Genomic DNA, 24,980 nt, shown 5'->3' with positions numbered 1-24,980 from the left:
TGGGGAGGCAGAAGCAGGAAGACTCTGTTGAGTTTACCCTGTGTAAAAGAAAACAACAAACCCTCATAAAAAACAAAGACAGAAAACTACCAAGATTCTTACCGCAAGCTGTAATCTAGGTTAAATGCCAGAGGCAACAAAGGACCAGTTACCACAAAAAGCCATTAAGAAATGCAAGGAGGGTGCCCGGAGGGCAGGGGCTAAAGGTACAGCAAACATGTGCAAGGCCCTAGCTTCCATCACCAGCGCCACCGGGAGACAACAATAGAAAAACAACAATAAAACGAGTTGTGCAGGCCCGCAGTATCAGCACTTGTGAGGTAGAGAGGCAAGAGGTCCTCTCCTACACAGCAAGTTCAAGGCCAGCCTGGACTATAGACTCTGTATAAAATTACGAGCACTTACCCTCCAAAAGAGAAAACTTTGATATTAATTCTCTGACTCAGGAGCCTATTCCTACTTGACTTCTACAGTCTTGCTGGGGGTGCCAACAGGCACGAGAGAATGCCACAAGGCTAGAGCCAAAGAGGAACACGTGCTTCTCTCTCAAAGGACCGGAAGTTGCATTTCCAGCACCCACATCCGGTTGGTTGACCCTAATTTAGCTCTGGGGAAATCAAGTCTTTTCTGGCCTCCATGATCACTGCACTCACATGCACAAACACACACACACACACATTTTAAATAACAAATAAATAAAGGTAAGTGAAAAGTTTCTGCGACCCGATAAACCTCTCCGCCGACACAATAATCCAAATCAGACCAAGTCAAACCGAATTAGAAACAGCCCAGGTTTAAAATCAGACCAAATCAAACCAAATTAGAAATAGCCCAGGTTTAATAAATACCAGCGCTCCCGGGTGCCTTTGAGTTCCTCAGAGAGAAGAGAATGGAAGATCCGAAAAGCACGTGTTTGTTCTCTGGGGGGGGGGCAGCTTAAATACCCTGAGGGGGTGGTCTTGACCATCCCTGGGGAGGGGTCATTGTTTGGCGGGCTTTCTTGGGGGTGGAGTCTGGACTGATGCAACTTCCAGGGGAGGGGACTTGGAAGGAAACTTCCACCATAAACTCCTTTAACCTCAGCACTCAGGAAGGCAGAGGCAGGGGGATCTCTGAATTGGAGGCCAGCCTTCTCTGTATTCCAGACAGCCAGAGCTATATAGTGAGACCTTGTCTCAAAACAGCTTTCTCTAAATCCCTTTAAGGTTTATTATTGTGTGCCTAGGTGTTTTATGTGCATGCATATCCATGCATGTGCATGCAGTGCTCTCGGAGGCCAGAAGAGTGTCAGATACCCTGAAGTGAAATCCTGTCTCAAAAAAAAAAAAAAAAAAAAAAAATTCCAGTCTGGTCTACAAGAGCTAGTTCCAGGACAGGAACCAAAAACTATAGAAAAACCCTGTCTCAAAAAATCAAAACAAAACAAAACAAAAAACAAAAACAAAAAACCAAATAAATAAAAGTAAGAAAGAAAAATTAAATAGGGGCCCAACACGGCTCACGGGTAAAAAAAGGGATCTTGACGCTGAGCCTGGCAACTTGAATTCAGTCTCCAGAGCCCTGCGAATTATGTTCTGAGCCCCACATGCACCCAAACACACTAAATACACTCAAAAAATGCTTAATTAAATAGGGGCTTGCATGTGGCTTGATGGGAGAAGACTTGCTTGCATGCAGGATCTGGATTTCACCGCGGCACCAGGGGTGGACGCAGGGAAATTAGGATAAGTGAAGACCAACAGCCAAGTGAAAGCTAACCGCAGGTGACTGACCAACAGCACAGCTGACTCTTAAGACTCAGCTCAGTAGAAATCCACAATGAGATAAAGACAACCTCGGTGTGAGCCACAAATCTCAATCCTGAAGATCTCCTTCCAGGGATGCAGCTTCTCCATCTGTTTTTGTTCTGAGACAGGGACTCCTGCTCTATAGCACTGGCTCTCAACCCCCTTGGGGCTGCATATCAGATTACGATCCCTAATAACAATAAACTTGCAATATGAAGTAGCCATGAAATACTTTTATGGCTGGCAGTTACCACAACATGAAGTACTACTGTATTAAAGGGTCATAGTGTTAGGAAGGTTGAGAACCACTGCTCTTGAGCTAGGACTGACCTTGAACTCTCGATTCTCCCGCTTTTACCTTTGGATGGCTGGGATTACTGACCTGCTTCCACACTGCCTCAAGAACTGTGAAGGAAACCAAGTGGATGGCTTCCTTTTTTTTTTTTAATGGAAGTACTGGATATTGGCTTTATGCATGAGCGCAGCACCAACCCTAGATGCAGGCTTTTTTTTTTTTTCTTTCCTCCTTTGAGACAAGGTCTCTCTATGTAGCTTTGGCTGTCCTGGAACTCACTAAGTAGACTCACAGAGATCCACTTGCCTCAGCCTCCAAGTCCTGGGATTAAAGGTGTGCACCAACATGCCACACACACATACATATACACGTATGTATCCACACACAGTATACATGGTGCTAGGTTTCAAATTCACGTGTGTTAGATAAGAGTGCATGTGACAAAACTAGTTGAGAGCCAGGTGTGCAGGGCATACACAGAGTCCTGGCACCCAAGATGAAGTGGAAGAACTTAAGCCCAAGGATTCCAGATTAGACAGACAACATAGCAAGACTAGCCATCTTATTAAAATAATAATAATAACAACAATAACTTACCATACAGGCATGCTGAACCATGTACAGCGTGCTGTCTGGGAGTCTTAAGCAGAATGTCGTTGAGCTTGGGAGTTTGAGGCCAGCCTGGGTAACAGTGACATTTTGTCATAAACCAAAACAAACACCAGTTGGAAAACATTTTCTTGTCAAAATTATCAACAAGTCTGGCCAAAGCCCTTCTAGGCACAACACTATAACCATATCTGGCTTAGAGCACACAGATTTACACCTTGACATTTTTCAGTGGCTGCCAATAACCATCCAGATCCCAGGAAGAGCACCCAGCCGTTGGAATCTTCCAGAACAGAGAATCACCTCAGGCAGGCTTTAGCTTCGCAGTGAAGCCTCCTTAAAAACATTAAAACCCAGTGGGATCCCGCCTGGTGTAGCAATGCACACATCTCACTCTGTATTTACAGACGAGACTGACCCGGCAACTGTCAAGTTCACGGTATATTTAGGCTTGGGAATTTGTTTATGTGAAATCCAGACACAGAGCCAGACTCCCTCACAACAGCCAGGTACCCTTCCGGGAGGGTCAGGGAGACTTCAGAGCTCTGCCACAGCTGAGCAGACTTGGGAATACTGGCCTAGCAGGGCTTCCACTGATGTAATCTGTGGGGAGTTCTGCGTGCTTGCCCCTGGCCACCAGGGGCTCCTGCTCCTGAGAGAAGAGATGGCTCTCGTACCTGCTGCACAGGCTTAGCACGACATCTGGCTCAGCAGCTAGGAACCAGGTCTCACCTCCACTTTCCCTAGAGGTCCCTGCCTCCATCACACTGCTGGCCTAGTGGCCAAGGCCCATTAGGTTTTACCTTGTTTACCCAAGTCTCCCCACTTCCTTCACTGTCTCACAGGTCCACGGGTGGAATACCACTTAGCCAAGAAATTGCTGTGCCCATCTCTGGGTTTTGGCTTTTCCGTTGGTGAAAATGAGGATCCTGGGAAATGTCAGCGACATTTTAGAAGGACAGCAGCGTGGCATTGCTGGTAGATGACGTTTTCAGCCAGACTGGCTTCCTTGAAACTTAGGATTTCACTCCATCACCAAAGCTTAAGGCTTTCTGGGAGGAAAACTTAACTTTTGCCCCCAAAGTTTCTGCGACTAGAGTACAATTTAAAAAAAAAAAAGCAAAGCTGTTGCCGGATGTTGTAGGGACAACTGTAGTTTCTGTCGCTTAGGTAGTGGAAGCAGCTGTACGGCTCTTAAGTCTGAGACCAACCTGGAACCCCAGCTCAACAGTAAAATAATGATGGTAAGATAATTAAAGAAAAAGAAAAACGAAAGGCTGTTCCAATGCTGTTGGTACCAGCACAAGGGTCTCAGGTTTCTGGGCCTATACGACCACAAACCCTGAAAAGGCCTCTCTGAGCTGGAGTTAGGGTCCGCCATACTTAGGTAGAGAGTCAAGAGACAACCGACAGTCAGGGAACTTGGAGGCAAGGAAAACCTGGGGGAAAAAGACACCAGCCTGGACCGCTGGAAGAGTCTCGGCTCGCCTTCCGGCTCCATCTAAGGCTAGCCACCAACGGAAAGGCTCGGGCTCCGTCATGAGACCCACCTGGGCCTGGGCACCGGCAGGTGTGTTAAGGGTCGGCAGGCACCCAGAGCCTAACTGCGCACACCTCCCAATGCGACTCGCTGGTCGCCTCAGTCCCGCTCCTAGGGCGCAGGCTACACCCGACCCGGCCGACCCTCGGCGCTAGGCCCTAGGCTTAGGGTTTTAGGCAAAGTGCCCCCCCCCTCCCACGCGATCCTACGGACTGACAAACCCACAGGTCCCCGAGCAGCTGGGAGTTACATCTCCGCAGCTCCAAAGCCTCAGTTTCCCCAACCCCACACGGACAAGCACCCCGACGAGGGAACGAACTTACAGAGGTCCCGGACTCGCACCCTTTGTGGCCCGGCGGCGCCCCACCCCCAGCGAGGCGCACACAGTAGGCGCTCCGGAAACGCTCTCCGAAAGGAGGAGCGGGCCACTTCCTGCCCCCAAGCTGACTCCTGGAGTCCGGGTCCCACCGCTCCGCCCCCGGCCCGGGCCATGTGGCATTCCTAAGGTGGGTGGGCGCAGGAAGGAGGTGCCGCGGCCCGCCCCCTCCGGCGCGTGGGTGGGGCAAAGCCCCCCCGGCTCCGCGGACCCGCCCCCGGGGGTGGGCGTAGCTGGCCACGCTCCTCACAAAGTTTGTTTCTGCCTTGGGGCGGTGGGGGAGGGTGCGGCGGGCGCGGTGGGAGGAGAGGGGATCTGACGTCAGGTCGCGAGGTGCTTTCCAGCCGCGAGCTGTCAGGCGGGTGTCAGACCCGGCAGGTACGCGGCGCGCTCCCCCGGCGCCCCTCGCCCCGGCCGGGCCGTCCAACACCCCATCGCGGCCGCGTGGGCCGGAAAGTCGCCGGGGAAGGTGAGTGCGGGGCGCTGGAGGGCTGGGGACGAGGGCGGGGGCGCGCGGACAACTTGGAAAGTTTCTTGGGGCGGCGGGGCGGGGGAGGGGGCGTCGTCCCGGCGCGTGCGACGGTGGGTGTGTGAGCCGGGGGGTGTGTGTGTGTCCCGACCGCTGAGCTCCGGCGCGGGATGTCCTGGGGAGTGGGTTCGTTCGGGATTTTTTGGGGGTAGTCGGCTCCCAAAGATCCCATCCTGGGAGAGAGCGGCCGGTGCCCCGCAGCGGGGTGAGCGCGCGGGGAGCGGGTTTGTTTGGTTTCAAAAGTGCACGTTGCTAACCGCCGGCTGCCCCCCCCCTCGACGGCCGAGCTGGACCGGGGGCCGCCGAGTGACAGCTGGAGGTGGGGGCCGCGGGCGGGGCCCCAACGAGGAGGGCTGGGGAGCCCGCGCGAGTTCCCCTTTCCTTTGGAACAAAGGAAAGTCTGTCTCCGAGGCATCTGTCACTCCAGGGCGGGCCAAGACTGTGGGGCGCGTGGGGTTGGCGACGCGGAGAAAGTTTGTGCGCGCCGGGACCCCGGGGCCAGGCGAGGGGCAGTCGAGCCTTCTGCGGGGGCTGTGCGCGTCCCCGGTGCAGGGGGGCGGCCAACATGGAGTCTGGGCGCAGAGCTGGGGGGGGGGCGGCGCGGAGGTTGGAGCCCAGCCCCCTCTCTTCCCCTCCCCCTCCGGGCCGAGTTTGGAGCACAAAGCCGAGCGCGCACGCTCCGACGGCCCCGCGCCCCAAGAGTCAGCCTGCGCGGAGTACCGGGGAAGGGGTTGGGAACCAAACTTTTTCCTGCCCCAGAATGGACACGTGAGTTTTTTTTTTTTTTCTTGCAGAGTTCCCCCGGGCCAGGTGGCGGGCCGGCAGAGGAGCTGTTGCATGCTTCGTGAATCTGGAGCGGGCGGGGAGTTATGAGGGGTGAGGGTGCCTTGAGCGCGGGCCGATTCGGTGGCGCCCCATGAGCCATGTGCTCCGCTGCGCCTGGGCCGCGGGGGAGGTTGCGCGCTTTGTGTGAACTGCTGAGAACTTCAACCTCAGTGTGCGGCCTGGGGGAGAGAATCTGGAGCTGGAAGAGTTGTCAGAAAGTTCCTGTGGGAGTGGCTGCAGCAGATGGTGTGGTGGGAGTATGTAGGAGATTGCTTGGGGTGCAGGGTCCAAGAGGTGCAGCCAATAACCCAGTTAGGGTGAAAGCTGATGGATGGCTAGTATGATGACGTGCGTGCTCCTCGGTCGGAGAGATCGTGGGTGGGCAGGTCACTTGGAGTTCGTGGGTGGGCGGGTACAGGAGTTAGGCTAGTCTTAAGAGTCGTTGTAGTCGTTGGTCCTAGGTATGGAGTGTAAGTTGTGTGCGTTCGTAAAACTTGGGGAACTTGTGGGATGTGAGCAGTAGTGGGTCGGGTCGGTTATTTGAGCACTGTTAAAACTTGCACGGTTAAAATCGAGGCATTACTGGGATGTGTTTGTATGGGAAACCTGCAGGCGAGCTTGGGGTGCAGGATGCAGAGGTGGCCTCCTCTCGCCTCACACTGGGAACTCTGAAGACTGGATTCTTGGCTGGCAGCCAGAGTGGAATTTGTAAAGATGACCTTCAGTAAACTTTTCACAACTGCCAGGGCTGCATCCCCGAACTGCTGTCCCAGCTGTCCTGGTGACTGAAATGCAATGTCTGCTCTCAGAAAGCAGACCATTTGTGATACTTTGAGAAACAGTACCTCTGAGCAGTGCCCGCTTCGCCTCCAGGTGGCCTGGCTGAAGGTAGACCCTTCCCTCGAAAGTCTGGCTTAGCCAGCCCAGAGATCTGGGCTCAGGCCCAAGTCGAGGAAACAAAACCTGAGCGATGCCAGACTCTGTTGGCTAGGCCTGCTGGGGAGCTGTTAAAAGGCAGAGAAGGGAGGAGCCTTGAGATTCTGGCACAGCCCTGGCCTAGAACTTGTGCTTTTAAAATGTACATTTCTTTTGCTTTTGTGAACAGGAACTTTGGTGGAGGAGCAGCTGATGTGAGCTATCTAGGCAGAAAACTTCCTAAGGAAGGAAGGAGGGCTTCAGATTCAGAGAAAGGAGGACACTTAACTAGGATCACACAGCACAGCGGAAGCTGAAGCAGGGACCAGAGCCACACCTCATTGCTCTGGATCTGAGACCCGACCCCCGGAGAGGGTCTAAGAACCAATCATAGGAATGACTCACTACTCCCTGCACTCCACAGTAGCTGGCTGCAGGACCATCGTGAACAGTTTCCAGGCCTGCCTCTAGGCCTTGGAAGGAAAACTACCCGATACTAAATACTACTTTATAATTTTTTTTTAAGTATTTTCAGGTTTAATCTTTCTAAACTTTATGTGTATGAGTGTTCTGCCTGCACATACGCATGTGTACCTCAGAGGTCAGAAGAGGACACCTCACCCCTGGAAGTGGCAAGCTGGGGGGGGGGGGCGGACAGTGCTGGAGAAATGACTCGGTGGTTTAAGAGCACTTGTTCTTGCAGAGAACCTGGGTTCAGTTCCCAGCACAGACACAGGCTCACAACCATCTGTAACTCCAATTCCAGAGGATCCTCCTCCCTCTCCTGGCCTCCCAGAGTACTGCATCTGTGGTACCCAGGCATATACTAGGCAGAACATCTATATGCATTAAAGAGAAGAAATAAAACCTTGGGAGGAAGAAAGAGTAAGAAGATAATAGTACTTTGATCAAAGAATATTATAGTATATAAAATTCTAAAATAAATAAAAACAAAGGCTAATGCCTTTCTGTCCCCCCAGCCCTCATTAACTGCTAATCCGGCCATGTTGTAGCAAGCACCGAAGTGTACTCTCTCTTTTCTAATTATTTGTTTTATGTGTATGAGTGTTTTGTCTATACATGGGTGCCCACAGAGGTAACAAGGCATTGAATCCCCTGGAACTGGAGTTACAGATGGTTGTGAGCCACCATTTGCGTGCTGGGAACTGAAGCAGGTCCTCTGGAAGAGTAGCCAGAACTCTCAACTGCGGAGCTATTTCTCCAGTCCCGCTGTACCCCTTCTTATGACCAAATAATTCATTTGTCCCGCCATCTGTTGAAAGTCTTGATAGTTTCCACCTTTTGGCCGCTGTGAACATTTGTTCACAGGCGTCTACATGGCCCCGTGTATGTGTTTGAATTCAGGGTCATGTGGTAACTCCTGGTGCCTTTGGCAGCTTTCTTAATCTGCTCCCTCATGTATAAAATGGTAAGTTTCTCCTGTCCAGGGGCACAAGAGGTAATAGTAAGTTGCCAGGACAGCCTGGAAAGCAGAATTCAAACTGGGCATTGACAGTGGGGGGAGGGGGGCAGAGACAGGATCATGATTTCAAGACCTGCCTGGCCTTTTAGTGAGACCCTGTCTCAGTGGAACTACAGTGGAAAGCTGTAGTCCTTTAGAGTCCTATTCTGTTTTTAAAGGAGGTGCCACACGTTTGAGTAGTCCCCTTCTTTGTTCCATGAATTGGCATTTAGTGTTCGTCCTTCCTTGCTCAGCTTTGCTGAGCATCTATCCTTGCTCAGGCTATGGTAGTGTCCAAAATTTGGAACCCTGACTCGTTTTTATGCTGGTGGATTCGTTAGGGGACAGGCCTAAGTGGTAATGTTATTCCCATCCCCTTTGTCACTTGCCCTAGGCTCCCCAGAGGTCCAGCCTAGCCCCTAGGCACCATGTCGGACAGCGACCTAGGTGAGGATGAAGGCCTTCTGTCACTGGCTGGCAAAAGGAAGCGCAGGGGGAACCTGCCCAAGGAGTCGGTAAAGATCCTCCGGGACTGGCTGTATCTGCACCGCTACAATGCCTACCCTTCAGAGCAGGAGAAGCTGAGTCTCTCTGGACAGACCAACCTCTCGGTGCTGCAGGTAAGACAGGACCATGCACTAGTCTCTAGCTCCGCCCTTGCTCCCCTGTGCAGGAAGATGAGAACACACAGTCAAGTGGGGTCACTGCAGCTGGACTTGGCTGTTGGTCTTCTGAAGGGATAAGGAATTGTTACTAGTGCCATTGCTGACCTTGAAGGTGGGAAGGTGCTGAGCAGCTGAGATTTTATGCAGCCCCCTGTGCTATGACTTGATTGCAGGACAGCAGGGTTCTGCAGTGTGCTTAAAGATTGAATTGAAGGGACTGAAGAGATGACCCAGTGGTTAAGAGCACTTTCTGCTCTTACGTGGATCCAAGTTTGATTCTGCACCGTTATCAGCCAGCTCCAACTGATGCAACGGTTTCTTGCCTCTTGAGGCTCACATACTCCCATGAATAATTTTCTTTTTGTTTGTTTTGAGACAGGGTTTCTCTGTTTAATAGTCCTAGCTGTCCTAGAACTAGCTCTTGTAGACCTGGCCAGCCTCAAACTCAGAGATCTGCCTGCCTCTGCCTCCCAAGTGCTGGGATTTAAGGTGTGCACCACCACTGCCCGGCTAATTTTGTCGTCATAATAATAATAATAATAATAATAATAATAATAATAATAATAAATCTTTTAAAAATTGAGCTGGAGGTAGACAAGTTGGTACATACCTATGATCCCAGGAAGAAGGAAGAAGAGGACCCTGATGTTTCTCTCCAGTACCTGGTGGAACTGTTCGGAGGAACAGATTTTGGACTGGCTATGTAAGAACCTTTATAAACAACACACAGGCCACACTCGAGATGTTTGCGTTTGAAGTAATGTCTCTTTTTAGTTGTCCTGTTGACCCACAGAAGGGTTTGCTCTGTTTCCATAATGCTGACCTGCTCAGGACCTTACCTCCCTAGGAGATCATGCAGTGGGCCCTTGGCCTGGCACCAGGGACTTGTCCCTGTCCTGCTGGCTTCCCAGTTCCTTTCCTGAGCCAGTAGCTTTCCTCCTGTCCTTTCCTCCTTTCTCCAGCGCACTGGCTCCCTCCTTCCCTCACTCCACTCTGACCTTGCTACTTCCCCAGCTTCCCAACTCTTATTCCTCCTTCCTTGAAAAGGCGTGGTAAGCTGTCAGCCTGCAAAATTCAGCCTAACCTAGTGGCTAACCCAAGTCTGTCCTGAGACCGGGTCTGGATTCTTAAAGGGCTGGTTGGCATCCCACCCCTTCATAAGAGGACTCTGGCCCTTAGCCAGGCTGCTATTGTCTCCCTCAGCCACATTTCCTCAGCTGACAATGGGAAGAAGCTTGGAGCATTCTCAAGATTTCCAACACCGTTTGGGGTGCTTACCTCTCCTCTCGTTCTTGTCCTCCAGGGGTTCATAGCCAGGGCACTCGGCACCATGGAACATTTCATATTTACATTCTGGGCTCCTTCATTGGGCCCAGCTCCTATTTCTACCATACCTTAAGGAGCATCTAGTCTGCGGGGGGGGGGGGCAGTGGGGTACAGGTGGATGATTCCTGGGACAAAGGCAGAGGAGACAGGGTAATGCAGAGATTGGGGTCTCCCAGTAGGAACCCCTGGGAAGTGGCTTTGAACTTACAGGCCCTAGAGGTACATAGGCAAAAACAAAAGGCCTGGAACTTGAGAGCAAAACTGCCCCTGGTCCCCCTGCCTCCTGCCTTTATCCTTCAGTCACAGAACTACAAATGTGCTCATGCCACACACAGGGACCCCACTATCCTCATGGGATCCAGACTTCAAAGCACCCCAGCTTCCTTTTCACTTCATCCTGGGACTGGCGCCTGGTCATGAGCATCTGGGCACATTTGTTTCCCCCTGGCAGGGCGCTTGTCTTGCGGGTCTTGCGGACGCTCTGGCCTGCGGCCTGTTTTGAGTCATTGCTGACATTCCTATGCTCCTCACACCTGTCCTGTCAAACCACTTGTCAACTGTATTGGAACTGCTGCTTGTCAGGGACACTAGTTCTCAAACCTGAGGGATGTCCTGCCCCTTTTTGGGAAATTGGGCTGAGTAAGGCACTTGCCTAGCGCACCAAAGGAGCAGGGTTGCCCAGCATTGCATGAAAGAGCTGTTCTTGCTGTCCTGCCTCCCCTCAAGATATTAGCTTAAATCATTCTTACTATGTCCTAAGTGTGTACAAATACAAAACTGAGTTAAAAACGTTCAATTTTGTTCTCATATATAACTATAAAGCTAATTTTCCAAAGTAGGTAAACAAAGAGCAATGAAATTTCCCTAACTGCTCTGTGTATTCTGCCACCTGCCCCTGCTGTGTCGGTGACATGATGCGCCTACTCATTAGCGTGGAGAGAAAAATCAAAACATCCTTGTAAAGACCAGTGGGTTCCCTAGGACCGCAGCATCCAAGTACAGGGCAGGGATCAGCCACTGGATCCCAGTGATGGCCACCTGTTCTGGACTATACTGAGAGTCAGGGACCAGTGGAGACCATCAGGCAGTCCCTGAAGATGCCTACACTCAACCCACATTAGCCTCAGAAGTGTGCTTCCCAAGACTCAGCCTAAAGTACCTGTGTGAAAACTGTCAGCTCCTGGCTCCCTTTTTCAGAGACTTGATCCCATGCGTTCCCTTGTCATCACTGACAGATCGTCTGTCACTCAACACAAAATCCTATGGCTCCTGCCAGCCTAACTCCATCACTTGCTCCATCACTGGTTACTATAGGTCTCTCTGACCCACATTCCGGCTGTGTACCAATTACCACACTCCTTACTCTGACCAGGGAACCCCAACCTCTAAAGAAGTCAGGTGTTTCCACAGAATTGGGGCATTCAGATGGCAGAGTCCCGAGGCAGTGGGAAGCAGAGGCCTTAGTTTTGTTGTTATGGCTCCACCCTGGGTGGTTTTGATCCTTATCTGTCAGGTCAGTAACTGTGGCTGAAGAAAATGGAATGTTCAAAGAGAAAATGTCGGACATCCCAGTCCGTATTCGCTTTCAAAATGTCCTTTGCTCTTAAGGAGGTTTCCAAACTGCCACTAAGCCACAATCCTTGCCCCAAAGGAAGAGAACTCAGATGCACTCACCACTGGCCCCGACAGGTATCTGCAGCTGCCAAGCTGGTTTCTTCTCCAGGGAGCTTCTCTTTTGATAGTCTCTTTTAACTTGCCCTGGAGCCATGCATTAGCAAGTCAATGAGTCATGTAAGTAAATGGTTTGCTGGGTTTTGCCCTGAGCAAGGCAATTGGGAGACTGAAACCCTAAAGAAGATCTCTTGTGGAGGATTTTCACTGGTCCTTTTGACAGTTAAAGCTCCAGTTATTGGTTGGACTCATCCGGGCTCCTGTTTACTGGACTGCCTGGAGGGTCCCAGCTTCACCACCACCTGGTCTGCACGGGAGGTCTCTGTGTGCTGAAGGCAGCCAGGCAGGCTCCGCCCTACTAGGCCCTCTCTTCATTTCAGTCTGTCCTGAGCAGCAGGCCCCCTGGTAATGCCCTGGGGTAACAGAGGAGCCTGTGTGAGCCGGATGGAAGGCGTGGCCTGACCCCCAGTACAGGCAGACACTGTATTATGTACTGTCCTCACCAAGCTGGGGCTTCCACAAGGCAACATGTCGCCTGTCCCCAATACCTTTTGGTGTATTTTTTGAGCTTCTATGTGACATTTTTTACTTGAATAAAAGAACTGTCAGCACTCATAAGAACAGGTTACACCAGGGGAGAAACCGATGTTCCTAAGCCTGGATAACAGCTCTCTGAGGCCCTTGTTTAAAAACATGAAAACATGTATTGTCAGATGGAGGTGGTGGCTCACGTCTGTGATCTCCAGGAGGACTGCCATGAGTTCAGGGTGGCCTGAGCTATAGAGACTCTGAGGGGGAAAATGGACCTAGCAAGTTCTATGGGCTACATAGTGAGACGTGAGACCCATCTTTAAAGAGGTAGGTAGGGACAGACAACAAAAACAGCTTGTCAACTCCACCTCTTTCTCCCTGCTCCAGATCCATAAGCCAGATAGGAAATAGCTATTCTAACAGATTTTTTTTTAATCTCTTCAAGGAGTAGGTGTGTAGCTCAGTGGTAGGGCACTTAAATATGCATGAGGCCCTGGGTTCAATCCCCAGTACTGGGGTGAGTCCCCCCCGCAGATGTGCAGTTCTATGGGACAGGAAGGCAAAGCGATAGTCTACCATATATCTGTGCATCGGGGTGCTGGGGGGGGGTGTCCTGGGACTGTGTGCCCACACGGCTGCTGATTGGTGCCCAGAAAGCCTTCCTACTTTCTTCACAGTGACATTCCTCCCAGCTGTGCTAGACAGGTCACCAAAACAATCCCTGTTCCCTGCTCCCTCCACCTCACACCAGAGGTAAAGTTAGAGAGATGCATGGCTCCTATTACAGATGGCTGAGGGAGGCAGGACTAAGAAGCAGGTGGGCAGGTGCTGCCCTTGGTGGGAGAAAGGGTCTTAAGTTCACTCCCTGCCACTGGCCGGTCATATTGCAGCCTTTAAACCTGAGACCTATGGGAAAGTTACTGGACTCCTAGCGATGGCTACCGCTTCAACAGTGGAGGTCGTCACAAACCCAGCGTCATAGACTGGTGAAGACCAAGTGAGCAGGTCCGTGTGGAGCTGAGGTTTCATGCTTGAACGAAGCTCTTAAGGCTGTGAGAATTACTTCGCTGTCCCTGTGGGGGACGAGCTAACCAAGAGGGCGAGCATCCCAAGGCAGTGCGACTGGGCACATCTCTTCATCTCTACTCCCTCCTCTAAGGCTCTCAGGGTACTACCTACTACCTCTCAGCCTTGTGTGCACATTTAGCAGACTGTCCATGAAGTGGCTGGGAAGACACCGATGTTAAAGGTGCTTAAGCTTATTTCTCCTACCTTCCTACCCAGCCAGCAGGGCAGCCCACCTGGCCAGTGTCTGCCAGTGCCGTCCTACTGGTGTCTGTCTATGTGGGTGTGCCTGGTGACACTGGGGAAACCAGTGAGGCGAGGTAAAAATCCTCAGGGGCAGGCCCTCCTGAAGGTGGAGCAGAGAGGGAAAGAAGGGCCACAGGTGCCTGTCTCCAGTCAGCCTGACAGGGCTCTTCTGTGGGATGGTGTAACTTGCCAGCTGCGCCTGCTGCAGATCAGTCTCCAGCACGGCTAGACATGGCAGAGAGCCCATGGGAAAACTATACCCAAAGGCTTCCTCAAGAGACTACCAAGAAAGAAGCCTGATAGTAGGTTAGAGATGAGTACAAGAGCCTGGGTCTCTGGTCTCCTAAGCAGGCAGTAGGGAAGTATAACGCTTCGGTGCAGCTCTTGGGAAGTAAGAAGAAAGCTTTCCTATTGACCCTTCTTTCCTATAGCAGCTGGTACTTAGTACAGACTCTGTATCTGTACTCTGTTAGTGTATCTGCTGATCAACTAACAGGACAACAGGATTTAGCATGTAAACCTCAGTCAGACCACGTGGTGTACCCAACTAGTGAGGTCAGCCCTGCCACCGAGATCCCACCATTTTCCATGCCCTCTCTTCCTTGTCGATTTTGTTGTTGTTGGACTTGGGGTTTGTTTATTCTGCCCAGACTCCTAGGCAACACACATTCACAATCTGTCCATTAGTCCTTTTGTTTGAGGCAGGATCTTACTAAATAGCCAAGTGGACCTCAAACTCGACCAGAACTTCTTACTGCAGCCTCCCAGTATTGGCATTATAGGTGCAGACCATCTCAGCTGGCTTCACTGGCTCAATGGCCTTCTAGCATTTGCTACCGTTTCCCCGGTGCTCTATGTGATTGGCCCTGGCCTTAATGACACTTTCACACAGATCCCTTAGCCTTGTCTCTCTGATGACTAATATTGATTTTAATTAAGGAAGGGTTTGTTTTTAATTGCTCATAGTTGCAGGGGCCTGTTTCGTGGTCACTTGCTCTTTGTTTCTAGGTTAGTTAGGAAGCGGTGGCATTAATTACAGTGGGGGGGGGGCGTTTCATGGCCAACAGGAAGTAGTTAGAGAGGGATCTCTTGGGTTTATATACTATTCCTTCCTGTTTCTGGGTCATTCACCTATTTGTTTACTACCATTGCACAACCAGATAGATGTTAGCACCTCAGGGCAGGGGACACAAGTGTTCTATGGCAGCCCCCGCATGCACCAGTGACTGCCTGACACACAGTAGGCAAACAAATGATGTGAAAAGAAGCCCTGAAAGAGAGCAGGGAAAGGAGGGGGCTCTGACCCAGCTATTCTAGGCCCTACAGCAGCTGGGCTCTAGGTCCTGAGACAGATGTGGAGAGACGCTTTTCTGCCAGGTGGGATCATGGTTCCTGCCTCACTGAGCTATAAATCTGCTCACCAGGGAAACTGGAGACAGCCCAACCCATTTCATGGTTAGAAGGAAATCCTATGCACTGTGCTGAGTGAGTGGCGGCTGTTGGAGAACTCTGCCTTGGCGACATGGAGCCTTGCACCTCTGTCCACCAGTAGGCGAGAAAGCATCCCAGAAAAAAGGGACTGTGTTATGTAAAAGGGATAGAGTTGTTTGGAAGTTTGGTTTGGTTTGGTTGTCACAGCTTATCTGTGCAGCCCTGGCTGTCCTGGAGTTCAGATCTGCTGCCTTTGTCTCGAGTGCTGGGACTAAAGTCTGGCTTGTGTGGTGTTTTGTTGTTTTGTTTTGAATGAGCAGGGCCCAAAAAGCTGTTTCACATGCTCACAGCAGAAGAGTGGGAGGGAATGGTTTGGAGATGGGGCAGGAGGGCTTTAGTGCCTGGCTCAGGAATCTGGACCCAGGCTGGCAGTGGGAGACAAACAGCCTCTTTCTAGCTGGGATCGCCAGCCATTGCCCTTTGCAGAATATTACACCAGCCAAGAGGTCAGAAAGAGAACCGTGAAGCTAGGGGTGTTTTGTTGTTGTTTCTCGAGACAAGGTTTCTCTGTGTAGCTCTGGTTGTCCTGGAACTTGCTCTGTAGATCAGGCTGGCCTCGAACTCAAAGAGACCCACCTGTCCTGGGTGCTGGGATTAAAGGCATGTGCCACCAGCGCCCAGCAGAAATTGGGGGTATTAAAGAGTCTTAGACTGGGGATTAGCTCAGTGATATATCACTTGCCTAACATGAGCAAGACTATGGGCGCTACAGGCACCTTGAGCTTTGTAGCATGTCATACCATACCACGAGGGGTAGCAAGCCTCATGGTCCTGGTGTTGCTTGGAAACAATTCTTCCTCTCCCTGACAGCTCCCCTGGTATCCCTGTGTCCCTCTGATCTACAGCGGCTCTATAGGCTGAGGAGTAAGTCACTCTTAGCATCATTCTTGCTATACCTGCCTACATCTGGCCTGGAAGCCAGTTTCTAAACGGATCAAACCTTTTCTTCCTTAACACTTCTTCCTCTTAACACTTGTTTTAGATATGTAACTGGTTCATCAATGCCCGGCGTCGCCTTCTCCCAGACATGCTTCGGAAGGATGGCAAAGACCCCAATCAGTTCACCATTTCCCGCCGTGGGGGTAAGACCTCTGATGTGGCTCTCCCCAGGGGCAGCAGCCCCTCCCTGCTGGCTGTGTCTGTACCGGCTCCCACCAATGTGCTTTCCTTGTCTGTCTGCTCCGTGCCACTCCACTCAGGCCAAGGTGAAAAGCCAGCAGCCCCCTACCCACAAGTGGAGCTGGAATCCCCTAAGGCTCTGGTGACCCCTGGGAGCACGCTCACCCTGCTGACTAGAGCTGAGGCTGGAAGCCCCACAGGTGGACTCTTCAATACGCCGCCACCCACACCCCCAGAGCAGGACAAGGAAGACTTCAGCAGCTTCCAGTTGCTGGTGGAGGTGGCGCTGCAGAGGGCCGCTGAAATGGAGCTTCAGAAGCAGCAGGGTCCGGCACCCCCATTACTACACGCTTCCCTTCCTCTAGTCTCAGAAAATGCCAAGTAGGCACCTGCTACCAGGCGGCTTGAGGTTCAGGCCAGCTGTCCCTGGTTCCTGGTTCACTTCCCCTTCATACAGAGGGCTATCTAAGGATCACTGCCAAGCATCGGGATCATCTGTCCAGAGGTCCTCAGCAGAGAGACAGCAGCTGGTGTCTCTGCACTGTTACGGGGCCTGTGCTCTGCTGACTGCATTCCTTCAAGCTTCCTATTGGAGGAGACCGAGGCACCAGAGCCAGGCGTGGTGTTGCTGCTGCTTCTCCAGAGCGCCCTGGGACACCTGCACTCCGACCCGCTTTCCTAGGCAGGCTCAGGAAACCTGCCAAGTTCAGACTTGAGCTGGGTCCAAGCTGCCCCTAGGCTGTGCCTCTTCTGGTCAAGCCAGGTGTGCGTGCACATTCCAGCTTACTCGAAAGAAAAGGCCCAGCAGATGTCACAGAACCGACTTCAGTTGAATGTTTAGATTTTTGCTAAATTGTTTCTTTTCTTTTTGCTGTGCTCTGTCGATGGCAGTAGGTAGCCCGGAAGCACCTTATGCGATGGAGCTTTATAGACGGGTGATCTGCCGCTGCACCGGGGTGATTGTATAAGGGACCAGCAGAATCGCTGCAGCTGTGCTCAATTCCAGCTGGAAGTGGTTGTTTGATTCTTGGTTTGGATTACTCTATTGTAAAAGACAGAAGAAAAATACCTACAGGTGTTGGATTATCTACACCAGGCACAGAAGGGGATAAAGCCGCAGCCGTATTCAGCTGAACCAGATAGCCATTTAGACACAGCAGAGATGGATGATAAAACCCAGAGACATATTTGTTTTTATTGTATTTTGGGGTGGTTAAGCTAGACTGAAACAGCTTTTGTTTTCTCTTTCTCTTTTGGGTGTCGTCTCCCCCTTCCCCTTATTTTTTTTGTAGCCTGTTTGGAGTCATTCAAGAGTTTGGCCAGATGTTGAAAGCACCAGCATCTCCTGCTTTGGGAAAAGTGAGCCATCTGCTGGTCAGGAGGCCCTTCAAACATGCCACTGTTCACAAAAGTAGCTGGGACCTTCGTGGGGAAAGGGGCCCAGCACCTGGGAGCGGGTCTGTTTCACCTCCTTTCAATTGGAATTGCAAGGGCCTGCCTAAATTTCCCAGGGAAACAGATCATACGTGGTTTTGATCTCTTCCCTTCCCTCCCTTTTTTACTTTGCTGTTTTGTTAGTTTTCAGCAACAGTATACCCCATCTTTATATATCTTAATAAACACTAATCCTAGGTTTTTATTAACCAAAATATTTGTGTTCTGAATAACCAGAAGATTTGAGAAGCCCTGACTGTAATTTCCTGATGTTTACTAGGTTGTAAACACAGAGAGGGGGCTCCTGGGTGTTCACCGACTTAGAGTGCCTGTCCCAGAGAAACACAACACCATTCTGGCCTTTCTAGGAAGCCCCCTGCCACTCATATAGGCTTCCCTACCTCTCCTGAGTGGCTTAGCTCCATCCCTTGCTGTGCAAGTGGGAACTGAGAGATTTGCTCTCTGTAGGGATTGCTTTCCTAGGCTGGATCTCTTGCCTCCCTCCAAGAGATCTGGCATCCTCACCCCCTCAAGGCACTGCTGGGGAAGGATGAACATGGCAGCTTTGTAGAATTTGCTGTTTGCCCACTTGCACCCCACTGTCCGTGAGCCTAGATCCCGTGATTGCTGCAGAAGGCCTACAGTGGGATGAGCGGGAGTTTTCTCCCCCACAGTGCACTGAGCAGGGGAGGGGGGAGGGAGCCGTGCTGCTGACATATTCTGGCATTCCCCCCTCCTGGAATAAAATGGGGCATCTGAGGGGTGGGACAGTCTCTGCTTAGGTTGCTTGTAAAGATAAATCTGGAGAAGCATGGTTGTCCCATTGAACAATATTTGAGCAAAAAACTACTGTAAATAACTGGTTTTTGTCTTTTGTCAAATAAAGTTGTTTGTTTTTATTTTTAAAGTCAAACTGAATTCTTTTTAATTATTTTTATTTTATGAACATTGGTGTTTTGCTTGCATCTTATATCTGTGTGAAGAATTGGATGCCCTGAACAGGAGTTACAGTTGTGAGCTGCCTTGTGGATGCGGAGGAACTGTACCCAGGCCCTCTGCAAGTGCAGCCAGCACTCTTGACCACTGAGCCATTTCTCCAGCCCCAAACTGAATTCTTGATTGGACCCACTGTGCTTTTGAGACAGAGCAGTCACTAAGGTTTTTGTTGTTTCTTTCAAGATAGAGTTTCTCTGTGTGTAGCCCTTGCTATCCTAGAACTCGTTCTGTAGACCAGGCTAGCCTCAAATTCAGAGATCCACCTTGCCTCTGCCTCTGATCAACCACTACTACGTCTTTACTCTGCCTCGTCTCTACTCTTCCTCTGACCACCTAGGTTTGTGCATTTCCTTCTGATCACAGGTAAACACTGGGTTTGCTAAGTGATGAGTGGACTTGGGAGCTGGCGGGTTTGTTCCCAAGTGAGGAAAAGCATATTACAATTTGATAATGCACACAAAAAAGCATGTGTAAGGTCTGACCACATCTTCGGCCCCAGCTGAAGTCAGGGTGACTTCCACTTCCCTCTGTGTCAGCCTGTAAGTTCCACTTGCTCCACCAGCTCTGGGTGCATTTTGCCACATCTAAATTATAATTGTGCTGTAAAATATGAAAGCCAACAAGAGTAGTAAATGGCTCTGCTGGGTGCCTGGGCCTCTGCAGTGATTATCTTAAGTCTCTTGTTTCAGGGTCACTGAGAGATAGCCAGACCCAGTTCAAGTAGTGGTGAGTGGCTAACCACTGCCAGGCATCCAGCTATCTTTAACATCAGTGTGCACTGCGAACTTCTACAATCTAATCTGCTGGCTGGTTGGGTTTTTTTGTTCTTTTTTTTTTTTAATGTTTTAGATTTATTTCATGTGTAAGAGTGTTTTGCATGCATATGTGTGCCCCGGAGGTTAGAAGAGGGTGTCGGGTGCCCTAGAATTGTAGTTACAGGAATTGAATTTGGTTTTCCATCACCATGTGGGTGCTGGGAACCAAACTCAAATCCTTGGCAAGAGTAACAAGTGTTCCTAACTGCTGGGCCATATCCTCAGCCTTGGGTTTTTGTTTGTGTGCTTTTGTTTTTTGTATTAGACTCTCCTGTGTGAACACAGTCTGGCCTTGAATTCTTGATCCTCCTGTATCCAAGGTTAAAGAACTGAACCCCAGTATTCACCAGGCCCTGTTATCACCCCCAAACTAGACACTGAGGCCCAAGAGGAAGAAGTAAACCTCAAAAGAGATTTGTTTTTGCTGGGCATAATACAGTTCCAGTACTCTAGGAGTAGAGGCAGGAAGATCAGTGACTCCGAGGCTAGCCTGGGCTACATAGCAGGATGCTATGGCATCTGAAGAGTAATGTTCCGTGATGTGGTTTGGGCCTGAAATGTCCCCTGAAAACCCTTCAGTTAAAAGCTGCTGGAACCTGATGGGCTTTTGGAAAGGGGCTTTTTTTTTTTCCAGATCATGAACGCTATAATTAATTAGTTGATGGGTGTTTTTATAATTTAGTGGCATAGGGGAGTAGGAACTAAGAGGCGGGGACTAAGTAGGTCCCTGGATGGGCCTGCCCTGGCAGAGTCTATACTGTGGCCCCATCCTTTTCCTGGTTTCCTTTCCCTTCCTTGCTAGAGTACAGTAAACACCTTTGCTCCCCCTTAAACCTCTAGTCAGGCCTGAGCCAACATAAAGCATCCTTTAAGTTATTTCTCGAGGACATTGGCCATGGTCATGAAAATGTGACTGCTAACCCCGAAGAGGAGCAGTGCTTAGGATGGATCCACTTCGTGAAGAGAAATAACTTCTATAAATACTTTTCAAAGAACTAAACCAAAACTGCTGGGAGCTACAGATGTAGCCCGGTTGGTAGAGTAGCTGCCTGGCATTCATGACGCCCTGGGTTCGATCCCCAGCACTCTGGTGACATAGTCCAGGCATGGCAGCTCATAGCTGTAATCCCAGAACTCTTGTAGAGTTGACAATCAGAATTTCAGCCTGTGACTTGCCTGAGTGTGTAAAGGTGCTTGCTGCAAAGCTTAATCACCCCGGTTCAATTCCAGGGGCCTGTGTGAGAAAAAGATCTGACTACAAATTGTCCTTTACTCTCATGTACTGTGGCACACGTGTCCCTCTCCTCATGCACACAAATATAACTTAGAAGTTGAAAGTCATCTTCAGCTATATACCCAAGTTGGAGGCTGCTATTTTGTTTTGTTTTACTATTTTGTTTTTAATCTTACTATGTAGCTCAGGCTAGCCTCAAACTCCGGGTCCTTCTACCTCAGTCTTCCAAGATACTAACTACATTGGTCTTTTACTGTATGTTGGGAGGTAGGGTTGGGATCAAACTAGAGATTTCCCACCTGCTAGGTATATTCTCTACAAGTGAGCTATAACCGAGCCTCCAATCTTAACAGTTACAAGATAAAGGAGAAAAGGTCTTCCAGGTGGTGTTGATGAACTTTAATCCCAGCACTTGGGAAGCAGAGGCAGGCAGATTTCTATGAGTTCAAGGCCATCCTGGTCTGCAGATTGAGTTCCAGGACAGCCAAGGCTACACGGAGAAACCCTGTCTCAAAAAAATAACAAAAAGATCTTGGGGGCTAGAGAGATGGCTTAGCAGTTAAAAGAATACTGACTGCTCTTCCAGAGTCTGGGGTTCACTTCCCAGCACCCACATGGTAGCTCACACACACCTGCTTGTAACTCCAGTTCCAGGGGACCCAACACCCTCACATAAGCATACGAGCAGACAAAACACTAATGCACATAAAATAAGAATAAATTTTAAAAAATAAATAAAACTGGGCAGTGGTGGCAAATGCCTTTAATCCAAGTGCTCAGGAGGCAGGGACAGGAGGATCCTAAGTTCAAGGCCAGCCTGGTCTCCAGAGTTAGTTCTAGGACAGCCAATGCTACTCAGACTCTGTCTCAAAAAAACAAATGGATGGATGGACGGATGGATAGATATAGACAGACAGATGATAAATGGATCCTCCCTGAACTGTCTGACTTCTTAGCCCTCAGCAGTCTATAATGACCTGAAGGCCACCTTCCTGGGATTGCCACTTAAATCACTACCCTCTCACCCTTGGGCTCCACATCATAGACTGAGCCAAAACTGTACGCAATACACAGCTACACCTGGGCTTCCCTGTCTTCATCACTACATAGCATGGGCAGTCGCTTTCCCCACAGTACGCAGGTTTCTGTGATCTGTCAGTGTATCTGAGGCCAGCTGAGCTTACCTTCCTCTCCAACCTCACTGTAAGCCGTCAGGAACACGGGCATTCAGTGGAAAGGAAACAGTCATGGTTGAGACCATATGTTTGACATGCTAAAAACCCCACACCTTACAAAGACAAATTGTGCTCTACTTCCAAATCTTTCTCCATCCCCAAACCTGTTTTCATCAGGTTCTTTCCCATCTTAGACCACCCAAGATGTTTATTTTAACCAGATGGATGCCCTGGGATTCAGCCAGATCCCCACTTCCTAAGATAAGAAAGCCTAGAGAGAATTCAGAAAGGGAACCAGTCAGTCTCACGCATGACTCACATACCTTCTAGGCTAGGGCTTACCAGGGCTGCCAGCTAGGCTTTGTCCAAAAACCTGAAGCACCGATCAGGTTTCCAGCACCTTACTTAACATCTGATTTGCTGGTCACCTTGAGCTACACGGCAGATCCTTCTGACCACAAACCTTCAAAAATGTCCCAGATTGTTATGTAAAATTCTTACGTAAAAATAAAATCTGTTAAATCTAAGAATTAAAATTGAACTTCGCAGTCTATAACACAAAGGGTTGGTGGGTTTTTTTTTCCCTTCTGTAAAAGCTATTTGCAGGAGTTTAGAGTTGGGTGTGGTGGTATAATCCTGTAATACTTACACTGAGGATGTGCAGGCAGGAGGATCAAGTGTTCAAGGCTAGCCTCAGCTATAGTGAATTTGAAGTATGGACTACATGAAACTTTGTCTCACTAACTAAATAAATAAATTGTCCTGAACACATTACGTAGACCAGGCTGGCCTTGAACTCACAGAGATCCACCTGCCTCTGCCTCACAAGTACTGGAATTAAAGGCATGTGCCACATTAAAAAAAAAACAAACAGCTGAATCTCACTCTGTAGTTTAGGCTAGTCTTGAACTCCTGATCTTCATGCCACCACCTTCCAAATGCTAAGATTACTCCAACTTTGAGCAATCCACATGGACACATATGCACATGCATACACACACACAAACATACACATAAATAAATAAAAAACTTGGGGGCGGGTAATGAAACAGTCTCATTATGTAGTCCTAGCTGCCTCAGAACTCATTCCGTAGTCCAGGCTAGCCTAGAAGTCACAGAGATAAACCTGCTTCTGTCATCTGAGTGCTGGGATTAAAGGCATGGACCAGCACACATGGCAAAATAAAATTTTAAGAGTATACATAAGTTGGGCGTGATGAGGCATGCTTTTAATCTCAGTTCCCTGGGGAGTCAGAGGCAGGTGGATCTGTAAATTTCAGGCTAGCCTCGTCTGCTAAGGGCTACATATTGAAAGCCTATCTATAACACGCACACACACAGGGAAAGGGGATTGTAGAGATGGCACAGTGCTTACAAACACTGGCTGCTCTTCCAGAGTACTGAGGTTCAATTCCCAGCACCCATGTGACAGCCCACCACCTTCTGTAACCCAGTTCTAGGAGATATGTCACCCTCTTCTGGGCACCAGGTGCACAAAGTGGTGCACAGACATACAATGCAGGCAAAGCACCCATGCCATGGGATGAAATAAATTATAAAAACAAAGCAAGGGGGGGCTGGAGAGATGGCTCAGTGGGTAAGAGCATTGCCTGTTCTTCCAAAGGTCCTGAGTTCAATTCCCAGCAACCACATGATGGCTCACAACCATCTGTAATGGGGTCTGGTGCCCTCTTCTGGCCTGCAGACGTACACACAGACAGAACATTGTATACATAATAAAATAAAATAAATAAATATTAAAAAAAAAAAGTGAGAAAATCATGGGTTTAGAGTCAGATAGACCCAGAGATGACTCAGTGAAAACAGGCTACTTTGCTGCATAAGAGTGATGTTCCTTGATCTACTGGCTTAGTAGTAACACACCGTGTGTGGGGGTTGTTTTTGTTCATTTGAGACAGACTCTCTCACTTGTATACTAGGCTAGCCTTGCTAGGTAGCCCAGACTAGCTGTGACACAGGCTCTTGCAGGGTAGCCAGGCCAGCCTAAAACTCCTGCCTGGGTTGCCACGGCATGGGATACCCAGAATGTGTACCTCTGTACAAGTTCGCAGGGGGTGCAGCTACTACCGGCCGCCCAAAACATACTCTGTGAAACAGCAACAACACACAGCGAGGGCGCAATACATATCCTGACAGCTACTACACCTACTACTTTTCTACGTCCCCTGCCGAAGTTCTCTGTTGGTTCCAACTTGCCTTATCCTTTGAAAAGCATTTTTTTCCCCCTTGGGATCTTAGCCTCACGTTTGTCAGAAGAGCATGCTGGGCAAGCTGAGTTGATAAGTTATACAGTTTTTCCCCCTTTTGAGACAGGCCCTGCTATATAGCCCAGGTTGACGTGGCCTGGGACTCACCATTCTCCAGATGGTAGATAGACTCGAGCCATCGCCAGGCGAGGTAACTTTATTTTTTTCCATAGTCATGACGGTGGATGAGTTACCATGGCGAACAAAGTCTTGAGTAACTTGTAGGGTTTAGGGCAGAACGCACAGTCGCTAACTCCAGCGGGGCAGCGTAGGGCTCCAGGGGACCAAGGACCTGGCTCTGAAGGCACGCAAGTAGCAAGGCCCCTTCTACTGGGGCTCAAAGGGACGAGCTGCGACTCACTCGGCAACGTCAACCTCGGCTTTCCTCGGTCTCCACAGCGCCTCCTCGAGGTCAGAGCGCCTCGGCGCCGTGCTTGTCCCTTCTCGCTCACCCTACTTGATCGAAGCTTTCCGTCACTTCCGCTCAGCGGAAGGCGCTTGCGCCGAGGCGTCGCCAAACTTTCGGACAGATGGCTGCGTGGCTGCCGATTGGCTGCGTGCGTACGCCGTAGAGGGCCCGCCCCTCCCTCCGCGGCGCCTGCTCCGT

The 24,980-nt window shown here is 50.1% G+C and overlaps 2 protein-coding genes across 6 annotated transcripts in view; one reads left to right on the top strand and one right to left on the bottom strand.

Annotated features, from left to right (window-relative positions):
• LOC126506825 (endogenous retrovirus group K member 8 Gag polyprotein-like) overlaps nt 1-24,884 on the bottom strand; it is a 36,338-nt gene extending 11,454 nt beyond the window's left edge. The window contains exons 1-2 of one of the 3 annotated variants that reach the window (XM_050150682.1): nt 24,482-24,884; nt 2,680-2,763 (exon numbers count right to left, since the gene is read on the bottom strand). In XM_050150682.1, the coding sequence (XP_050006639.1) occupies nt 2,680-2,690 (11 nt within the window). In that variant the 5' untranslated portion in view covers nt 2,691-2,763; nt 24,482-24,884. Of the gene's footprint in view, nt 1-2,679; nt 2,764-3,494; nt 4,381-4,554; nt 4,787-24,481 lie in introns of those variants that run through there. The other 2 variants (XM_050150681.1, XM_050150684.1) reach the window with 2 other exon arrangements.
• Nucleotides 4,920-18,785, top strand: Tgif2 (TGFB induced factor homeobox 2). 3 transcript variants are annotated; one of them, XM_050150690.1, is made up of 4 exons: nt 4,920-5,076; nt 8,733-8,958; nt 16,316-16,415; nt 16,533-18,785. In XM_050150690.1, exons 2-4 carry the CDS (start codon nt 8,767-8,769, stop codon nt 16,835-16,837), a joined length of 597 nt encoding a protein of 198 aa, XP_050006647.1. In that variant the 5' UTR covers nt 4,920-5,076; nt 8,733-8,766; the 3' UTR covers nt 16,838-18,785. The 3 variants fall into 3 exon arrangements, with proteins under 3 accessions (XP_050006647.1, XP_050006645.1, XP_050006646.1); XM_050150688.1 differs by having other exon boundaries at nt 16,316-18,785; XM_050150689.1 differs by lacking the exon at nt 4,920-5,076 and adding an exon at nt 5,783-5,904 and having other exon boundaries at nt 16,316-18,785.
• Nucleotides 24,885-24,980: the final 96 nt, after the last annotated feature.

Source organism: Alexandromys fortis, unplaced genomic scaffold (assembly GCF_014885135.2).
Source record: "Alexandromys fortis isolate MF-2015 unplaced genomic scaffold, M_Fortis_MF-2015_v1.1 scaffold_27, whole genome shotgun sequence".
In the NCBI taxonomy this organism is placed as follows: domain Eukaryota; kingdom Metazoa; phylum Chordata; class Mammalia; order Rodentia; family Cricetidae; genus Alexandromys; species Alexandromys fortis.
Note: the sequence above shows the minus strand (reverse complement) of the source record. Positions and strands in the feature narration are given on the sequence as shown.

Bases quoted from the DNA above. Each gene is read 5' to 3' on its own strand.
- Tgif2 (XM_050150688.1), top strand. From the start codon at position 8,767: ATGTCGGACAGCGACCTAGGTGAGGATGAAGGCCTTCTGTCACTGGCT. The intron at 8,959-16,315 runs GTAAGACAGGAC...CACTTGTTTTAG, and splicing joins CCAACCTCTCGGTGCTGCAG to ATATGTAACTGGTTCATCAA.